This window comes from Apostichopus japonicus, chromosome 16 (assembly GCF_037975245.1).
Source record: "Apostichopus japonicus isolate 1M-3 chromosome 16, ASM3797524v1, whole genome shotgun sequence".
Lineage (NCBI taxonomy): Eukaryota > Metazoa > Echinodermata > Holothuroidea > Aspidochirotida > Stichopodidae > Apostichopus > Apostichopus japonicus.
Genome location: NC_092576.1, coordinates 31,346,515 through 31,365,182, shown reverse-complemented (window position 1 = coordinate 31,365,182; position 18,668 = coordinate 31,346,515). Strand labels below are relative to the sequence as shown.

General features: G+C 37.7%; 1 protein-coding gene across 1 annotated transcript in view; it reads right to left on the bottom strand.

Moving 5' to 3' along the window:
- Positions 1 to 764: 764 nt before the first annotated feature.
- LOC139983751 (uncharacterized) overlaps positions 765 to 18,668 on the bottom strand; it is a 90,858-nt gene continuing 72,954 nt past the window's right edge. Inside the window, exons 7-9 of the mRNA XM_071997498.1 lie at positions 3,804 to 3,920; positions 1,440 to 1,711; positions 765 to 873 (exon numbers count right to left, since the gene is read on the bottom strand). Coding sequence (XP_071853599.1) covers positions 765 to 873; positions 1,440 to 1,711; positions 3,804 to 3,920 — 498 coding nt within the window. The remainder of the gene's footprint in view (positions 874 to 1,439; positions 1,712 to 3,803; positions 3,921 to 18,668) is intronic.

Sequence of the window (18,668 nt, the reverse complement as noted above, 5' to 3'; positions counted from 1 at the left end):
TCAGAGACTGTCAAGTTTTGTGGAACTAGAAAGTACCGATATGACAGCCCCTCTGTTGATTCAGCGCATGGTTGGTGATCCCCATCTTGTACGTACCATGCTAAGCCCAGGGCGTATTTTCAACCGTCCGACATCAAGAAGCATGGATGGAGTTACCTCATTGTAGAAAGCTACACAGAACTCACGAAACGCTTACACAATACTATTACATCTCATTCAAAATTGCCATTGTCAGAAGGAGCACAGAGTTAACAAATGGTTTTCATCTCATTCCTGTTTTGGTTCTTTGCATTTTCTCTGTTCTCCATTTTGATATATTTCCAACATTCAATAATGATGTGAAGTGTGGTTTATTGCTTGTTAATGTTATCAGTGTGAATCTATAGATATTGACTTGTTTGTAAGAAATATGTATATACTAAAAATATCTTCTGCGTAAAATTGGTTATGGATCTTAGAAGATGTAACAATGCTCTCAAACGCTTACCTCCCAGTGACCATTCTGTTGATCCAAATGAAACTCAATGTCAAACGGACGCCAACAAACTACATGAAAATATAAAAAGAATGAAATACACACATTCTGATATAGTAATGAATAGCAAACACATGCAGATGCTCTATGCTGTTGAAAATAGTTTGTTAACATCTTAGTTTTCCATCCTGATTTTATTATAGATATACTTTACTTTTGCATATGTCATACTTGAATTTTTCAGTTGGAAAGCATAACTTTAGGAGATGAGAAAACATGAAGAAATTCATCAATCAATCTTGTCCATTGTCTTGTATTTACCTTGAATGTTCTGAGTCTTTATTATGTCTGTAAATGCCCCAGGTGAGAAGGAAGTTGGCAGCTGAAGTTGATCAAACCTAAAAATGAATAAAAAAGCCAAATCCTAACAGCTTTTCAACAAAAAGTTAAGCCCCAACCAGCCCCTTACAATATGTTATTATTGTGTGTAAATATGCACGCAATTGAAGTTAGGTTCAACTTTGATGCTTGCAAGTAGTACTATTGAAGTTTTCATGATGTGTTGTCTTTATTTTAGACTGTCAATATGGAAAATGGTCGCATTAGCTATTCTGTACTATCTGGCAGCCCTTAAGATCAGGGTTCAATGAATACTGTGATAATCGGATATCTCCTATAAATTATAGCAGTTAGTTGGGGGCACCCAGTTTCTGTAACTTCAAATGTTGGCTATCGAGCAACTCCAACTACATTAAATGTTATTTTCATTTCGTGTTTAACTTAATTATTTACAACGCACTAATCATTAAAAGCAGTTAAACATTTTTGTGATATAAGACCCGTTTAAAATGATTGCTGTAAACCAGTGGGATACGTATCGCGTTATGTTTAATATGGCAAACACAATGCAACTGCGTGTTCAATTTCCATATACATCAAAATAAAAGTCTTGGAGTTTACTTACATCAGCTCCTTGACACGTCCAAATTTCATTTCATAGTGAAACAAGTTCAAAATATCGTTTTCTGTTAATGGCCTCTTTTTGTCATATTGTTCATGGCTGTGATCAGGTAATTCCAACATACTAAACGCTCTGTCATATATGTCATTACTTCCAGCTATGTGAATCTTTTCTACAGTCGGAAGTATTGGTAAAGGTATCCCGCTGTGTAGTATAATAGTGTCACCTTCAAACTTGATGGAAGTGTACTTGAGGTGTAAACAAGATATTGGAATCTGTGAGATAGACAAGAAAGGATGCTTCAAAAGTGAGTATTTATATACGAGATGACAGTCACATGACGTTTAGAATTTAAAGTTAGATTTTCCAATAAATATTATACAGAAGCTTCACGGTCTGATTTTTTTCTTCATTTTCATTCTGTTCAAAAATAAAATATTTCAAGCTCGTCTTCTCATGCAATGAAATTCAACTGCTGGTAAAATGAATTAAATTAGCTTTCATTTGGTTGGTAAATATGGGAAGAGTTGTTTTGTATTTTTCAATTTTTTACCCATTTATTTGGAAGTTGCATTTTAAGTCCTACCAACCTAAATGACAAAGCTACCCTCAACTGTGGGTCGATCTACCAGATACCTGTGTTTATCTCAAGTTCCTTACAAAGCTGAATATTTTTGACAAATTTGTCGATACTCTCCTGAAAATTTAAAGTTGTTTTACAACAAAGCCGTCAGCAGTTTGCAAATATGAATAGCGTAAACATGTCAATCATACATAGTACTGCTAGTAAGATGGATACACTTGTGAAAAATCAAAGGCTGTATATTTCGTAGTAAAGAATACACATTGATCATTTATTCTCTCCCTACCATTCCGAATCAGTACCGCCTAATAATAAACACAAGTTTGTACTTCAATTTGAAATACTATTTTATAAGATTTTGTTTAACCAGAAATTCTGGATATGTGCTCTAATATCAGTGACTTCACCCAAATGAATCATTAGCTAATATAATTCATTAAAGAATGCGTTACGATGCATTGTGTGGAATTATATTTTCTCAATTATTATATCAGCTTCCCTTGTTTTGCTTAAATTATGTATTTATTTATTTTGTATCACACAGCTGATAGTTACAATCCTACTGTATTGATATTAATGATGACCGAGGGTACATAATGTTAATTATGCAACTTATGCAACTTAGACAATCTTCCAATATATATAGTTTGCTTGAAACAATCTATACCAAACATGCAATGTAACAATCCTTACTAAGATCAACTTGGAGATGGTGTTTTTACAGGGTTAATGGCTGATTTATTGCAAAAAGAAACGTAATTGTAAGTCTTTCACATCTTCCAAACACTATGAAGAATATAGAATCAGTCCGAAACAAATATATTCAAAGAATGTTACCGTTTGAGATTGGGGCAGAATAAAGATAATGTTCATGCCTGGGGTGAATGGTTATTTCATAAGGGGATTAGGTTGCCATGTGGACGTCGCAGCCAACCCCTGTATATGGTTGAGGGGTCCGATTGAAGCGGGAGTTGGTTTCCTCTATATAGCACAAAGAGCTCTATCATATATCAAAATACTGACAAACTTATTTTGCCCCGTATCTCCTAAAATGAGCATATTTTTCAAGATTTGACCTTTTGACCTCACAGTGTAGTTTGACACGCTGATTCCAAAAAGCATCATGGCAAGTCTGTGCGACCATCCCAACTGTACTTATTTAAAAAAAACTTGACCTCTTGACCACCTAGATGCGAGTCGACTATTGGATTACAATAGCGTAACTCCAAACCTGGACGGAAATTTTGTTCTCAAGTTATTACAAAAATACTAGCTTTCGACCACTAATTGATCTTTGTTGACCTTCGATCATATTACAGTTGTGTTTGGAAACAATCCCTTACCCCATTCACAACTACTCCCAAATATCGACCATGTCGGACCCTGTCAACAGAAGTTATTGCTGTTTTCATTATTTTGCTTTTGGCCTCTAACTGACCTTTGGTGACCTTCACAGGCACCAAAAACAATAAGGCAAACCTTCTCACTATGGCGGATCAAGCAACTGTCCCAGACGCACACACAGACACTCACATACACACTCACGCCAACCTGACTACATATGTTCCTTTTGCTAACGCAAGGAACCCAAAAGTATTGCATCTAAACCATTTGCCCCAGCTGGCAATGGGTGGTGGGGGCTGCCATTTCCGCCCCTTCCGCACGCCAACAAACACATACATTTTGTTGTCTCTTGAAATATCTTCTAATTATACCTCATTCATGCTGTCAATATTATGGTTTGTCTACTGCCAAGTTGGTTTACATTAGTAAAAATCACTTACGTCATGGTTACGAGCAACCTCAAGGAGCTGGAGAGTGGACGTATGTTGTAATATGTTTCTTCCACTGAGAGACACGATACCTGAAGTTTTATTTAGAATCACCTGGATGTCATCAACCTTAAGAAGAACGTTAAGACAATGATGTTATGGTAAAACAGGTCATTGTAAAGACATTTTGTATACAAATTCCATATTATCACTTAATTATTCCATTGCCAATAAAACAGTCATTATCATGGGTAAATAGAGCGATACACATATTTGTACAGTGGTGTTCCGTCGAGGTTGACCTAATCGTCCGATTTCAAAACGTCCGAAATCGTCCGAAAACGTCTGAAAACGTCTGAAAGTGTCTGAAAGTGTCTGGTTCCGTCCAAGCGTCCGGTTAGAAAAAAAACCGTCATACCCAGTATTCAAAGCCAAAAGCGTCCGAAAACGTCCGATGTAAAGTTTACTAGCCCAATAGTAACAAAAGAGTGGAGTGTTTATCTAGAGCATTTGCGGTCACACGGCCGCGACCATTCCTAAGCGTGATAACAATAGCCTGTAAGGATTACAAGTTCACTGAAAAAACTCTGTGCAGAAATATTTACTCACTATCATTTACTATTTTGAGACTTACAGCTACCAAGGAAATTTTTTTAGTGTCATACGACAATTTAATATCGGTAAATACATACAGCACTTTTTGTTAACAAATATTATTAAAAGCGTGCTAAGTTCAAAGTTCGATTCCCCCGCGAGGTGGTACAGTACCGTCTCGTCCATTTTGACACGAGAGACGGACGAAGCTCTGTGCCTAAATTGAGATTTTAAAGGTTACTAGGAAAAATACTCAGGCCAGGAAAAAAGAGGTAACACGGGAACCTCGTTCCCGGGAAATTTCAGTGACTCGCGGGAAATTTTGGAGCAGAGATAAAAAAAAAAAAAAAACAACAGACAGCACAAACATGGAGAGGGAGGAATAAAGAAAGATGGAAAATGAAAAGAAATAAGACGTGTCCGACAATAAAACATCATATGTGAACCATTAAATTAGCACATTAAACTCTATTATTACCGATTTACCGTCAGCCACTATATCTGCGGGTCAATATAGGCCTACGTGCACTACGTGACCTAGGCTACACCAAATATCGAACGTTACTTGGGCTCAGCATGTTACGGGACTTCAAAGTTATTCTGAAATTTACGTTATTTATTTTTCCTTCAAACGAGGATTGTGAAGGTTCCCATGTACAAAATCTTACCCTTATGCATTTCACCTCACTTTGTTATAATAATTATAACGATTTAATAAATTTTGAGCCAAAACCGCAGGGAGTATATCCAGTTTAAATCCATCTTCGCACGGGACTGTATATTATTATAGCGTAGGGTACTGGTACACACTGCTTGCGGTACTTGAGAGTTGATGCTGTAATGAAATGGATTCGTTTATTAATGCGGGGGGTTCCACGATGTCATTTATAGTTATATTTCGCCACTTTTTTTCATTTTTAAGATTTTTTGTACGAAAGATTGATATTGTACGTATTGAAACGTATTGAACGTATTTCTGGAGTTAACAACAGCCGATTAACGATATGAATAAATCTGTACTATTCTTATGTATGTAGTTTATAATCCCGTATTTACGTAGCCCCTATGTTACATTCTTATTGTCTGAAGTTCCAAACACGGGGTGACTTGTTGATAGTTAAAAACTTTTCATTGTGAACTTTTGAACTTGAAGGGGTTGCAGGTGCGCGCACAAAGTATTGACTACCTTGGAAATCTAGGTCATGTCCCAGTTTCTGCTCACAAGCCTGACACCTGTTAATTTGCATTCTATTCTGACCTAACAAGTTGTTGTTAAAACCCTGGCAAATTGCCAAGAAAACGTGCAACACTATATTAACCCGTGTCGCAAGAGAGGAGGGGTGGCCCAAGCAGTCTCCTAGGTACCTTGCTTAGCGCGTGTGAGCTCAACCTTTGCTGCAATGTGCTTTACCCTGGATTCCTGGAAGTAAAAGTATGTGCGCGAGATTTTACGCCCTGTTGTTTGTTTCTCAACATGTTCAAATTTTGCGAATAACATTTCCTCATCGTCAAAAAACAGACTTCGATAGCCATTGAAGAAAATAAAAGGAAAATAGCCGGACGATTGAACAGTGAGAAAAAATACACCGTAGGGGTAAAAAGTTTGTAATATTTGCATATTACTAGTACTTTCAGATGTTTCCAACAGTGTTACATTTCGTGGCGCCTTGTGTGTCTGGTAATGGGGTACGTTCGGCGTTATCAATAAAAAGCTTAGCAACTTTGAAGGAGCTACGGGGGTGACATGTTACATCATTGAAATTATTTAAAAAAAGGTTCAATACGTGTTAAATATTAAACATTAAACATTTTCGGTTGTGTCGGCAGGAGGAGGTAAACAATACAGTAACGATGCTGTAGTGTATTTATATTCGTTATTCAGTCTGGGATTTATTGGATTACTTCATGTGTACCGTTGTTTTGAAAATGTTTTAAGCCTAGGTAAAACGATATTTTTGTTGAACGGAAGCAACTCAGAACCAGGATAAGATATAGTGGGAATGGTTGATTGTCGCCCAACACCGATGGGCATTATCATCAATATGTCGTTATTTCTCTTATTTCTTGTGACTGTTCCCCACTCCTTCTGCTTGAATTTTTGTTTCAAAAGGTTAGTAAATAGTTGTTGTACATTGCATGCTTTTGTCAAAACATGACGTTACTTCAATATATTTCTTCGCAGTTATTTTGTGTTCAAACTTGTATCACCTTTGACTTTGTTTGTATCAGAAATACTACCCTGTACTGAAAGTTTATTCCGTCCGGATTATCGGACGGTTTCAGACGTTTTGCGGGCTGATAATAGAACTGCCTCTAAAATCGCTTTTGAATAGAAACATAGTTTAGCTTTAAGCGTCCGGATTATCGGACACATGACGCTTTTCTGAAATGAAAGGGTTCTTGCCTCTGTAATCCTTACTGTTTTGTTACTTTGAGTCGGGCTAAAACCGTCCGGATTATCGGACAGAATCGGACATATCACCATTGTAACTTCTATTGTAACAAACTGAGAAGATCGATTTAGTCTGGTGTGAAAAAGTAGGCAGTAAACCGCATGTTCCATCCGGATTAAAAGTGAATATTGTTGGAGTAAAATGTACAAAAGCGTCCGACCGTCCGGAGGTGTCAGAAAACGTCCTAAAGTGTCCTAAAGGGTCTGGAAACGTCTGAAAACGTCGCGTCCGGACGGTCGTATCAACCTCGACGGAACACCACTGTACGAGTTTCTACGCAGGAAATGCTATTGTGCTTAATGAATAGGATTAAAGTCGCCGAAAATTTTGAAAACCTTGAAGAAAAAATAAAGTGTTACTAAGCGTTTCTTGTGTCAATTTTTTATATAATTTACCGTTGGCTCCAACTGAATGAAAAAAGAAAAAATTCCACCCAACAACTGAAAAGAAAAAAAAATTCCACCCAACAACTTTGAGTTTGAAGAAGGGCCGGTTAAAAACAAAACATGTTTCTCGTCCGCGCAATGGGCCTCCTTTTACCTGATTCCCGAGTTTCTATTCGGATTACAAGAAATCTCAACTATCCTTAAAAATTATTTTGTAAGGGTTGCCACATATTCCAAACTAATATTAGCGCTTGAAAAGAAGAAAAATGGCGGCCCGTTTTTTTTTCAGATCTCAGTACGAGAAACATGTATTTTATTTGGATAATAGAACAACTTTTGTTAATGTGGTTAAGTTAATATTTTCCTACCCTAGCTGTATGTCGATTTTATAAAACCTTCATGAAAACAGACTTTTTTGAAAATGGATTTTGAAGCTGTCAAAAATTTAACAAATGCTTACCGTTAAATACTGGCGTCAAAAAGTACATTTCGTATATATTCCAATAAAGATCCACAAAGGATAACATCATAACAATGCTAAGTAGAGCTTACTAAAGAGAAATAGAAACTGCATGTACATGGTCATTTTAAGTATCCAAGTACTATACAAAGAGATTGAGTTCACCAAATCACCCCTTTTCCCTACCACCCGAGGAAAAACAAAAATTTGTATGTGTCACAATAAGTTTTAACCGCACAGCATAGTACCATTAATAATTTGCATGTTACACTCGACGTCTAGATGGCGGGGAAAATGTTACATCTTGTTCAATGTATTGAGTCGTTCCCACGGTGCAATGAACTTGGGCAAGTTGCCAAGTTCGAATGTCGATGACCTACTTATGTTCCGTGACCAATGTCAATGGGTGTGTAAAATCTCGGGTTTTCCACTTGTTATATAGAAGTTTTCGTAAGCGTACTAAGCGGAGCGAATTTCGGGCGGCACGTTGATTGTGAGGAAGCACTTATCTAAGCATCAATATTTGTGAAAAATATCGTACGGTTTTTCTTCAGAAAATATTTTTGACTAGAAATTGAAAACTCAATGTATTAAGAAGTACTACTGGGTCTAACCGTATCATTGCATTTTGGGGGAAGCCAGATCTTCAAGTGCAAAATATTGTTTTTTTTTCATTTAAGGTTATCGTAGTTTTCTTGCGAGGTGTATACGGCGTAACTTTCGAAGTAGGCTTTCTGATCATATAGCCTACCCTGTATGTCATTCTGCGTAATCTCGTTATCGAATGAGTTACGGTATTGTCTTAGTAGAGAAACATTCAGCCTGTCTCCGAATATGTTCGTCATTTGGGGGGGGGAGAAGGGGGGTGGCACAACAATTCTGGTGTGGGTAGGGGCCCGTTCCCTGTGTCATTCCGTTTTACAGTGCCGTAATTTAATAACGTCGTACGTGGTCTCATTTCGTGAACAAGAAGTTTTTAACTATTTTGGTAATCAATAGCCCAAAGACTCCCAGGGTCCCTATAAACACCTGTTAGCTCATCCTGCTGCAGTGATTGGACAGTAAGTACGTGCGTTCCTCATTTTCCCCCAGGTAGGCCAACCTCCGTAGGCATTCTGGGAAAACAAACATTCTGGACGTCAGTAATATATATAAGCTAGTCATAGCAAGATCCATGCAAGGAAGACACGTGCTGTGCTGTGTACAGGGCTAGCGCTGTTCACAATATTATCGGCGTAGTAGGTAGTTTTAGTCGCAAGGTCTTTTTAATTTTGGGGACGGGTGAAGGGAGGTAATGGTCCCCCTGTTGAGGCGACTGGTAGTTATCGGTAAATATCGGTAACGTATGAGAAAATATCGGTCTGAAGATGGGAATAAGGATAGTGGAATTCCAAGCCCAAGCTTGATCAAGCCCCTCATGAGAGGTGGGGTTAGGACAGCTAAGCCCGGGTAAACGTTGACCAATGTAAATAAACTATTGCCTTGGGGTGTAAAAGATAAGATGGATTTTACCAGTTGTGGTTTCCGCCGCTTGCTAATTTCTGTATCGACATAAACTGTGTCTATTTCCATATTGGTTGTGCATGTGTACAATGGACCGATGCAGCGAGAATGAAGGAATTACGTAAGGCATTGCTGAGTAGTACACAGTGTATAGCTGCCCGTGTGTATCCGCATGCATACAGTATAAAGTTTGAGTTGCTTTCTTGAAGACGTTCAGATAACCGGAAAGGCCATTATTATTATCGATATTTTTGCAGAAGTAGACAGAGTAGAGTATGTGGTCGGAAGATGAAGTATTCGCATTGCTTGGCATTTGTTGCGACGAAAATAGTATGTCGAAAACGCTCCAGTGTACTGAGACATCTTTATGTATGGGAGAGAAAAGCCTACACACCATGCAATACTAGCAAAATACACTGCAGTGGAATTTCTTGTTGGCAACTTGCCAAGAAAAGTTTTAACATCTATGTCTAGTCCAATTGTACAGTATAAAACAGGTGCGCACAACGAGCCCAGCTCAACCATTTTGTGTTAGGGGTCAAATATTTCTTTTCGGTAAAGACTTAGTGTGCGAACAATTTTTTTTCCAGAGTTGTTGGAACATTGTACGCACACAAAGTCGGCATATCTGCTAGATATAATTGATATGATTACATTTAGGTTTTCCATTTGATTTTTTGTTTGATTTTTGGAAACTATGAAAGATTGTTTTTACGTAACCCCCGCGAAAAGTATGTACCACTCAAAATATTGCTTTTCAGGTACGAACAATGATTTCCCTGCCCAGTGCATTGACTTTTTCAAAGGTGATAAACGTTGGCCGTATCGGGAAAGCCCCGGTAGAAAATAGCGTGTGTGTGCTGCTTGGATGATATATGCACCCGCGAAAATCTCACTGCATATATCTGTCGATCGCTCGTATTCTCTATTGCAATAACCTGGTTCGGACGATTTCCAAGGTTTTCCAAGCGTGCCGCTATGCCCGGAGTTAACTCGTTGAAACGCGGGTTCAAATTGCAGGGCTTATCTGCGGTTACGGTTTTAGCTCCACCTATGCTTGCTTGAAGCAAGACCGTGTTCGTGGGAACGGGGTATTTGTGCATGAGTCATGAGTGACCTTTTTCAGTCGGTTATTGTGATCAACACAACGGACAGCCCTTCCGTATTAACTCGAGAACTGCTTTCTGCAGTAGAGGTTGTTGCGGGAGGGTGGGGGGGGCAGTGGGGGAAGGGGTGTCAAGTCCGTAGTCCGTAGAAGCTACTTATGCATCATACAAATGACGTCATATTTACCATATTTTACACCAACGAGACCGAAAATAAAAAATATTATACAAATTATCTATGATTGGGATACATACAGGCTGAGGTCTGTTGTAAATTTTTTTTAATGCATCCATAACTGAATTCTAAGGAACTGATCAACCAGGCCTCGCGCCCATAACTCCTTATGGTTTAGACTAAAAAAAATGCAATGTTTCAACTAAACAAAAGGCTGCGTCTTTCTGTAACAAAGCAACTGTCAATCACTCCCATAAACATTGCATGTCGGCCGTCCGTCCAGGGTATTTTATTTTGTGCACCTGTTGCTAGCCAGCTACATCTGATACAAGGCAAAGGAATTCCGCCTTTTGGTGTAATATGCAAATGACGTCTGGCGCAGTACTGTACTGTCTGGCGACACACATGTAAACAATCTGTGTAGAGCTAGCTGTTATTAAATAACTTTTGTGTCAATGCACTGTGAGCCTATGGTACATTTCAAGACGTTTTTTTTTTCTTTCTTTTTTTTCTGAGCTGGTCGGGAAGGGGGATTGTTTGGGTGTTCTAAATCTTTTGTATCCTCCCTAAATATAAAAGATGGTATTTTCAACATCTAAAACTTTAATGTACATGTAGTTTCTAATTTTTGTCAGTAAGGCTTACTGAGTGAGAATAAAAATTGTCTAAAATTGCCAGTTTTACCAACATCGTTGTTCGTACGCACTTCCGTTTATCCTATGTCACAGATCTTTATTGGAATATATACGAAATGTGTTGTTTGAACATCATCTGCATTTTACGGTAAGCATTTTAATAATCGTTGTGCTTCAAAATCCATTTGAAACACGATTTTTTGTGCTTGAAATACAAATCCAACAAAGGGCTAGGCTATTGGCGAAATTAAACTGTCAAATGTTTGAATGTTTTATAATAATAATAATAATAAATGAGACTTATATAGCGCCAAATCAGTAAACAAAAGTTACTGCTCAAAGCGCTTTACAAAGAAAGTAAGTTAATTTACAAAAGAACAAGTGAAAAAATGGGTCTTAAGTAGACTTTTGAAAGTAGAAAGTTTATAGCATGTTCGAATGTGATCTGGTAACTTGTTCCAGAGATAAGACCCAGAGTATTGGAAGCTTCTGTAACCATAGTACTTCAATCGTGGTTTTGGAACAGTTAAAAACAGTTTGTTGGAGGAACGAAGTGTGCGAGTTGGAGTATATGGCAAGAGAAGTTGTGACAGGTACACAGGCCGTTCAAGATGATGAGCACAGAAGGTGAGAAGAAGTATTTTATACTGGATTCTGTAGCTGATAGGTAGCCAATGAAGTTCCTTCAGAAGTGGGGTGGTGCGGAACTTTCTTCCTTTCCTTTTCACAATACGGGCAGCGGTGTTTTGGATCTTTTGGAGTTTCTTGATGGTCGAATCAGGAAGGCCAAATAAAAGTGAATTAAGAAAATCAAGCTTTGATGTCACAAACGCATGGACCAGTATCTCACAAGTCTTATTATCGAGGTAATTCCTCATCAAACTGATTTTCCTAAGTTGCCAATTTGCAGAACGACAGAGATTAGTAACGTGATTTTCAAGTGACATGGTCTGGTCAAAATATGCACCAAGGTTTCTAACAGTTGAGGAGATATTAATAGTCTTTACCAACAGTAAGTGGTGGAAAATTAGGTGTAACTTCAGAGAAACGTGATCGAAAAACAATAAACTCTGTTTTATCACAGTTTAGTTTCAACTGATTAGTTGTAAGCCAAGTGTTTACAGCACTTATACAGGTTTCCATTTTATGAAAAGCATTTGGCACATCATCCTTATCGAAAGCAAGAAGTAATTGAGTATCATCCGCATAATGATGGAAATGAACACCATGGTGCCGAATAATATCACTCAACTCCGCAAGATATAAAGAAATAAGAACAGGTCCAAGTACAGAGCCCTGTGGAACACCAGTAACTAATGGACGAGGAGACCAGAGAACATCTTCAATTTTCACCTGTTGATAACGCTCAGTAATATAAGAATTGAACCAGGATAGAACAGTACCACCTAATCGATACTTTGACTGCAGTCTTTCCAACAAAATGGAATGATTAACTGTATCAAAAGCTGATGATAAGTCTAAAAGAACTAAAAGGACAAAGCAGTCTTCATCAAGCTTGGATGTAATAAAATTATGAACTGCATTGAGGGCAGTTTCCGTACTGTGACCAGACTTATAAGCTGACTGGTATGGTTCGAGAAGATTCTCCTGTGTAAGATAATCCATTAAGCGAGATAAAACTGTCTTTTCCAAAACCTTTGAAACGAAACTCAAGTTCGAAATAGGGCGATAATTTTTTAAACAGTTTCTATCTAAGCTGGTCTTTTTAAGTACAGGAGTCACATGAGCAACCTTAAAGGAATCAGGTACGGTTCCTGTTGACATAGAAGTATTGACAATATTCGTGATGAGAAGAATGAGTTCTGCTGAACAACCTTTAGCTAACCATGTTGGCAGCGGATCAAGCATACACGATTTTGATGGAGAGTTTTTGATAATTTTAAGTATTTCATCTTCAGTAGCTTCAGAGAAACTGTCGAACGAAGATGCAGGCAATGACTCAGTCAAACAATTTGCAGAAAGATGAAGGCCTTGACGATTTAACATAGTACAAAGTTCCGAGATCTTCTTGGAAAAATAAAGGGAGAATCTCTCAGATAACTCTGTATGGCAGGAATAGTTCGGCAGAATGGCACACTTCTGTTTATTTGAAAGAAAATCAACAGTCTTGAAAAGATCTTTAGGAGATGATGTATCCGCAATAATAGTGGCGTAATAATTTCTCCTTGCAATATAAATTTTGTTCCGCACAACTTTACAATGTTCCTTAAAAAGTTCTCTATGAACAGATAAACCTGTTTTGCGCCACTGACGCTCGTGCTGTCTCCTAACTTTCTTAGCTTGGACAATATCATGACTAAACCAAGGTTCAATTTTCAACGAGTTAATGCTCTGTTGTACTTGTTTAAAAACGCTTTTATACGATCCTTATACGGGAGCGGTAGTGTAAATGTTTGCATGCTGACTGGATGAATTGACTGTTTTTAACTTCGATTTTTCTTTTTACCGGTAAATTACTTCCGTGCCCGTTTTTGAAGTGAATTGATTCACACATGAAAATACATTTTAAAAGAAGCATCGGTGGGAAAAACAAATTCCGTGTTTTTCGCATTTCAAGATTTCATGAATTCCGCATTTTACCGCGATATTCCGCAAACGCGGAAAATCACTGGCCCTCGAGCAGTGAGCGCCTATGCTTTTTTTTTTCATTGATTCTTTTTCGACATCTTTATTGGAACGGCTCCGAAAATTCTAATCTTTCACCTCGCCCGTTCAGAGTTAATTCTCTGCTTCATTAAGCACACATTCCTGTGGTCAAATGTACGATTTTACATGCGTTAGAATTGTGCGAAATTTCGTTGAAAAGTTCGTGTACGAACTTGTGCGAAATTGTGCGATATTACGCGATATTATTCGAAATTCTACGATCGTTGAAAATTTTTGTACCATAGTTAAGCGATCACAGTACTGTAGTTACTTACGAGCCATGAGTATCGGTTGTTTTTGTATACAATTAAGGTCTCTGCTGTGTGACACTGTTTTAATGAATACTCCAGAGGCATGCTATATACAGGAATACTTTAAAATTAGACTTCATAAAATGAAATGTTTTTGTAAAATGATGTCCACTCTATAAAATTGTCATAAATAATAGAAGGGAGTTATTTTCTGTATGGCTGATGTGATGATTTCGCTCACAAAGACTCACATTGGTGTTGCTATATATATACATTCTTAAAAGTTCACTAAATTATAAGATCACTTCTCCAAAATAAAATATGATTTATGGATATCGTTTGCAACATATGCCTACAAAAAATGTATGGCAAGTTGTTAATTCAAACACACCCTAATATCAGCCTCGTCGTTATTGTAAAATGTTCACAGAATCGGATTAATAAGGGGATTAGGGGAGGCATTAAACCCAGTTCCCTCTCCCACAATGGATCCATCGCAAGGTTTCACAATAGAAAGAAAGTTTCAGTCAGATCTGGCCAGTCAATCTCATTACACTGCTCCTGCAGTAGGCTTTACTCTGACAAAATATGGTAGGAAAATTGTCCCAATTATTAGTGCCGGACTGGTTGCCGGGGGTACTTGGTAAGCACCCCAGCCTTGGCCCCTGAATCATCAATTTGAAACCAGAAAGAAAACATTTCATGGTTCCTTGCTGCTGTTCATTAGTTCCATTCATAGGGAAATTTCTAACAAAGCCCTAATACAACAACAGTAAATTATGCTCACAAACTTTTGTTGCCAAAGTAATGCTAAGCCCTGATATCAATTGCAACACACATCAGTGTGTGAAGACTATCTACCATTATCATCATACCAAGTTTGACGAAATTCCGACTAGTAATAGTAGCCAAGTAATTGCAATTTCGAGTATTTCACGTTTGACCCCATGACCTCATTACTATTCATGAAATGAGCACCAAAATCAACAGGGTTAATCTACTTACTATGGGCCACCCACTCACCAAGTATGGTAATGATTGGTCATTCCCTTGTTGAGTTATTGTGCATACAAACTTTTCATAACGAAATAATGCTAGGCCCCCCCCCCCTTATAAACATGCATGATATCAATTGCAACACACATCAGTGTGTGGAGACTATCTACCAATATCATCATACCAAGTTTGACGAAATTCCAATAAATAATAGCCAAGTTATTGCAACTTGGGAGTTTTTCACGTTTGACCCCTGACCTCATTAATATTTTTTAACTTTCACCTCGTATAACTCCGCACACGAAGGTCACACGGGGGTCAACCCATTGACATTTATGATCAGAAGGTACCTTTGACATCTGAAAATAGCATCGAAACTGTAAAAATCCCCAAAACATGAAAAGGTCACCAGAGGTCAAATTGAGGTCAAGGGTCACCCAGATGCGGGTCGACAATTGGATTAAATTGAAACAACTCCCAACCCTAACGGACAATTCGTTCTCAAGTTATCGCAAAAATACTAGTTTTTTTTATCATTAATTGACCTTTGGTGACCTCGGATCACATGACCGTTAAGTTTGAAAATATTCCCCTATACCATTTACAACTTGTCCCAAAATATCAACCGTGTCACACCTTGGAACTGGGAAATATTGCACTAAATGTCTGAAAATTTACTTTGACCTCATATAACTTCACACACAAAGGTCACCTGGGGTAAACCTATTGACATTTTTGATTGGTGAGACGTGAATATAGCATCAAAACTGTAAAAATTCAAACATTTTTTTCTTTGCCCATTTTCTCACCCAAAATAGTTTTTTAACATTAATTGACCTTTGATGACCTCGGATCACATGACCGTTAAGTTTGAAAATATTCCTCTATACCATTTGCAACTTGTCCCAAAATATCAACTTTGTTACACCTTGGCCCTGGGAGTTATTACATTAAATGTCTGAAAATTAACTTTGACCTTGTATAACTTTACACACAAAGGTCACCCGGGTGTCAACCCATTGACAGTTTTGATCGGAAGGTACCTTTGATATCCAAATCTAGCATCAAAACCAAACATTTTCTTTTTCCCCCGTTTTCTCCCAAACTAAGCACATTTTTTCTAATGTGACCTTTGACCTTTTGACGTTGGTTTCAAATGTAGTTTGATCTGCTGATTCCAAAAATCAACACGATAAGTCTGTACAGCCATCCTAACTCCGACCGAAAACTTTGACCCCTTATAAGTTCGCACACAAAGGTCACACGGGGGTCAACCTATCGATATTTATGATCGGAAGGTACCTTTGACATCTGAAAATAGCATCGAAACTGTAAAAATCCCCAAAACATGAAAAGGTCACCAGAGGTCAAATTGAGGTCAAGGGTCACCCAGATGCGGGTCGACAATTGAATAACATTGAAGCAACTCCCAACCCTAACGGACATTTCGTTCTCAAGTTATCGCAAAAAAACTAGTTTTTTTATCATTAATTGACCTTTGGTGACCTCAGATCACATGACCGTTAAGTTTGAAAATGCTCCCCTAACCAGTTCACAACTTGTCCCAAAATATCAACCTTGTCGCACATTGGCACTGGGAGTTATTGCAGTTTTAGTATTTTGGGTTTTTGGACCATAACTGACCTTTGGTGACCTTTGTGGGCACCAAAAACATAGGGTTCATCTACTCACTATGGGCCACCCACCCACCAAGTTTGATCATGATCAGTCAATCCCTTGTTGAGTTATCATGCATACAAGCTTAAGCGTCACACACACACACACACATACACACACACACACGCCATCCTGAATACATAGGTTCCTTTGCTTTTAGCAAGGAACCAAAAAGTAAAAATTTTGAACCACTTGTCAGATCTCCTTTGTTTCTTTTTCACCTTTTTGTTTTTCTAAATTTTTCCATTTTGTTGCTAATATGGGCCTGCCCCATCCCCACCAAACCCCCCCCCCCCATATCCTTATCTTAAAAATCTGCTACTGTGTCACACTTTTGTCAAAAGCGGACTTGTTGATCTTTGGAGGGGAACGCATGCCCCAACAAAATATGTCCCTCCAAAGTGAAGAATATTACACCCATACATATGTCATATTGAATTACTACTATGTATTACATCAGTGAAAATAACTAAAAATATAATCAGCATCACACCATGCACTTAAACGACCCAAAAATGTATGAATTTGTTTGCCCACAGTGCAGAGGTGAACCTTCAATGTGTGTAATAATTACCCACATTAATTACCCTTTAATGTTGATGGTATGGGAGAATAACATCCATACATATAAGATAGTAAATGTACGTAGTCAAAACAGCAAACATCTATATACTTTATATTGCTTTAACTTAACTTTCAGAACCTGTAGTATGCATGACATAATGGTTGTAGGTTGGATACACTAACATCCATTTCTTTTTAACTTAAGTTCATCTTAGCTAATTGTTTTGAGTTAGTTTTAATAATTTCCTTTTCTTGTTTTATTTGTTTTCTACAAGAAGTACCTAATATAAGGATAGTTGAACTACGTCCTTTCAACCTGTGATACTACGAATTTTCCCAAATATTACAAAACATGTAACTCATAATGGTTTAATGACAAGTGATACTGCGAGTCTGGCAAATACTTGAAAATATAGGGTTTGTTCCTGGGTACTATTTTTATTTAATCCACTGTTTCGTATTTCATATTCTATCAGTAGGTTACAAGGGAAAACTTTACATCTTGCCATTCTTTGCATTCATTTTATGTCATTGTAAATTTACAACGTATATGTAACCTTCTAAATTTGCATATTTTGTGGTTCCTGACACCTGAGTAACATTGGATATGTTGCTGATTATTTCTAGCTACAAACACACAGTGCAGGTGGGATGTAGACATCGACCGAGAAACAAAATACAGGATACGTTCCAAAAGTGTAATACACTATAAGGAAACAATGATTTGTATTGCTTAAGATTATTTGTGGCAATTTTCAACCCAACTTTATTTTTAGCAAATTCCATACAGCCCATATGAAGAGTGATGACTACCGAGCGATAGAAATTAACCTATTTAAAGTCTGACGTAGCTATGGTTGTACACCATACAGTACATTGTTATATTTAGCGTGTTCTTATCGATGCTTGATCCATCTTACGAGTATAAAGTATTGATTAGTTATTGAATGTAGATCCTCAGTGTTAACAGAGGGTGCTGTCATATAGGTCCTAACAGAGCCGGAGACACGGTTCTGGGAGCTATTGTTCGTGATCTATACTGTCACCATTAAGATCCTAAGAATGTGTAAAGCATTGTAACATACCTTAATCTATGTGCTAGGTGTGAAAAAATTTACAAGTAATTATGAGAATAATTGCACGTGTAAGTCCATGATTTCCATTTCAGAGACATGATTAAGTTGAATTACGCTCAAAGCTTAAACTCAGTTTAGCAGATTGTTTTTTTTTCTGATAGGTTGGGGACCAGACATCCGTCACTTTGCCAAGCGAACAGTTGGTAACACTTTGTTGCTAAAATGTGAAGTTATGCGTAGTAAAACCATAGCTTATATATGTCAGACTATGTATAAATAATGGAAAGCGCAGTTAGTTTGCTCAGAAGTGTCGGTCAGAGATTCCTCAAGGGAA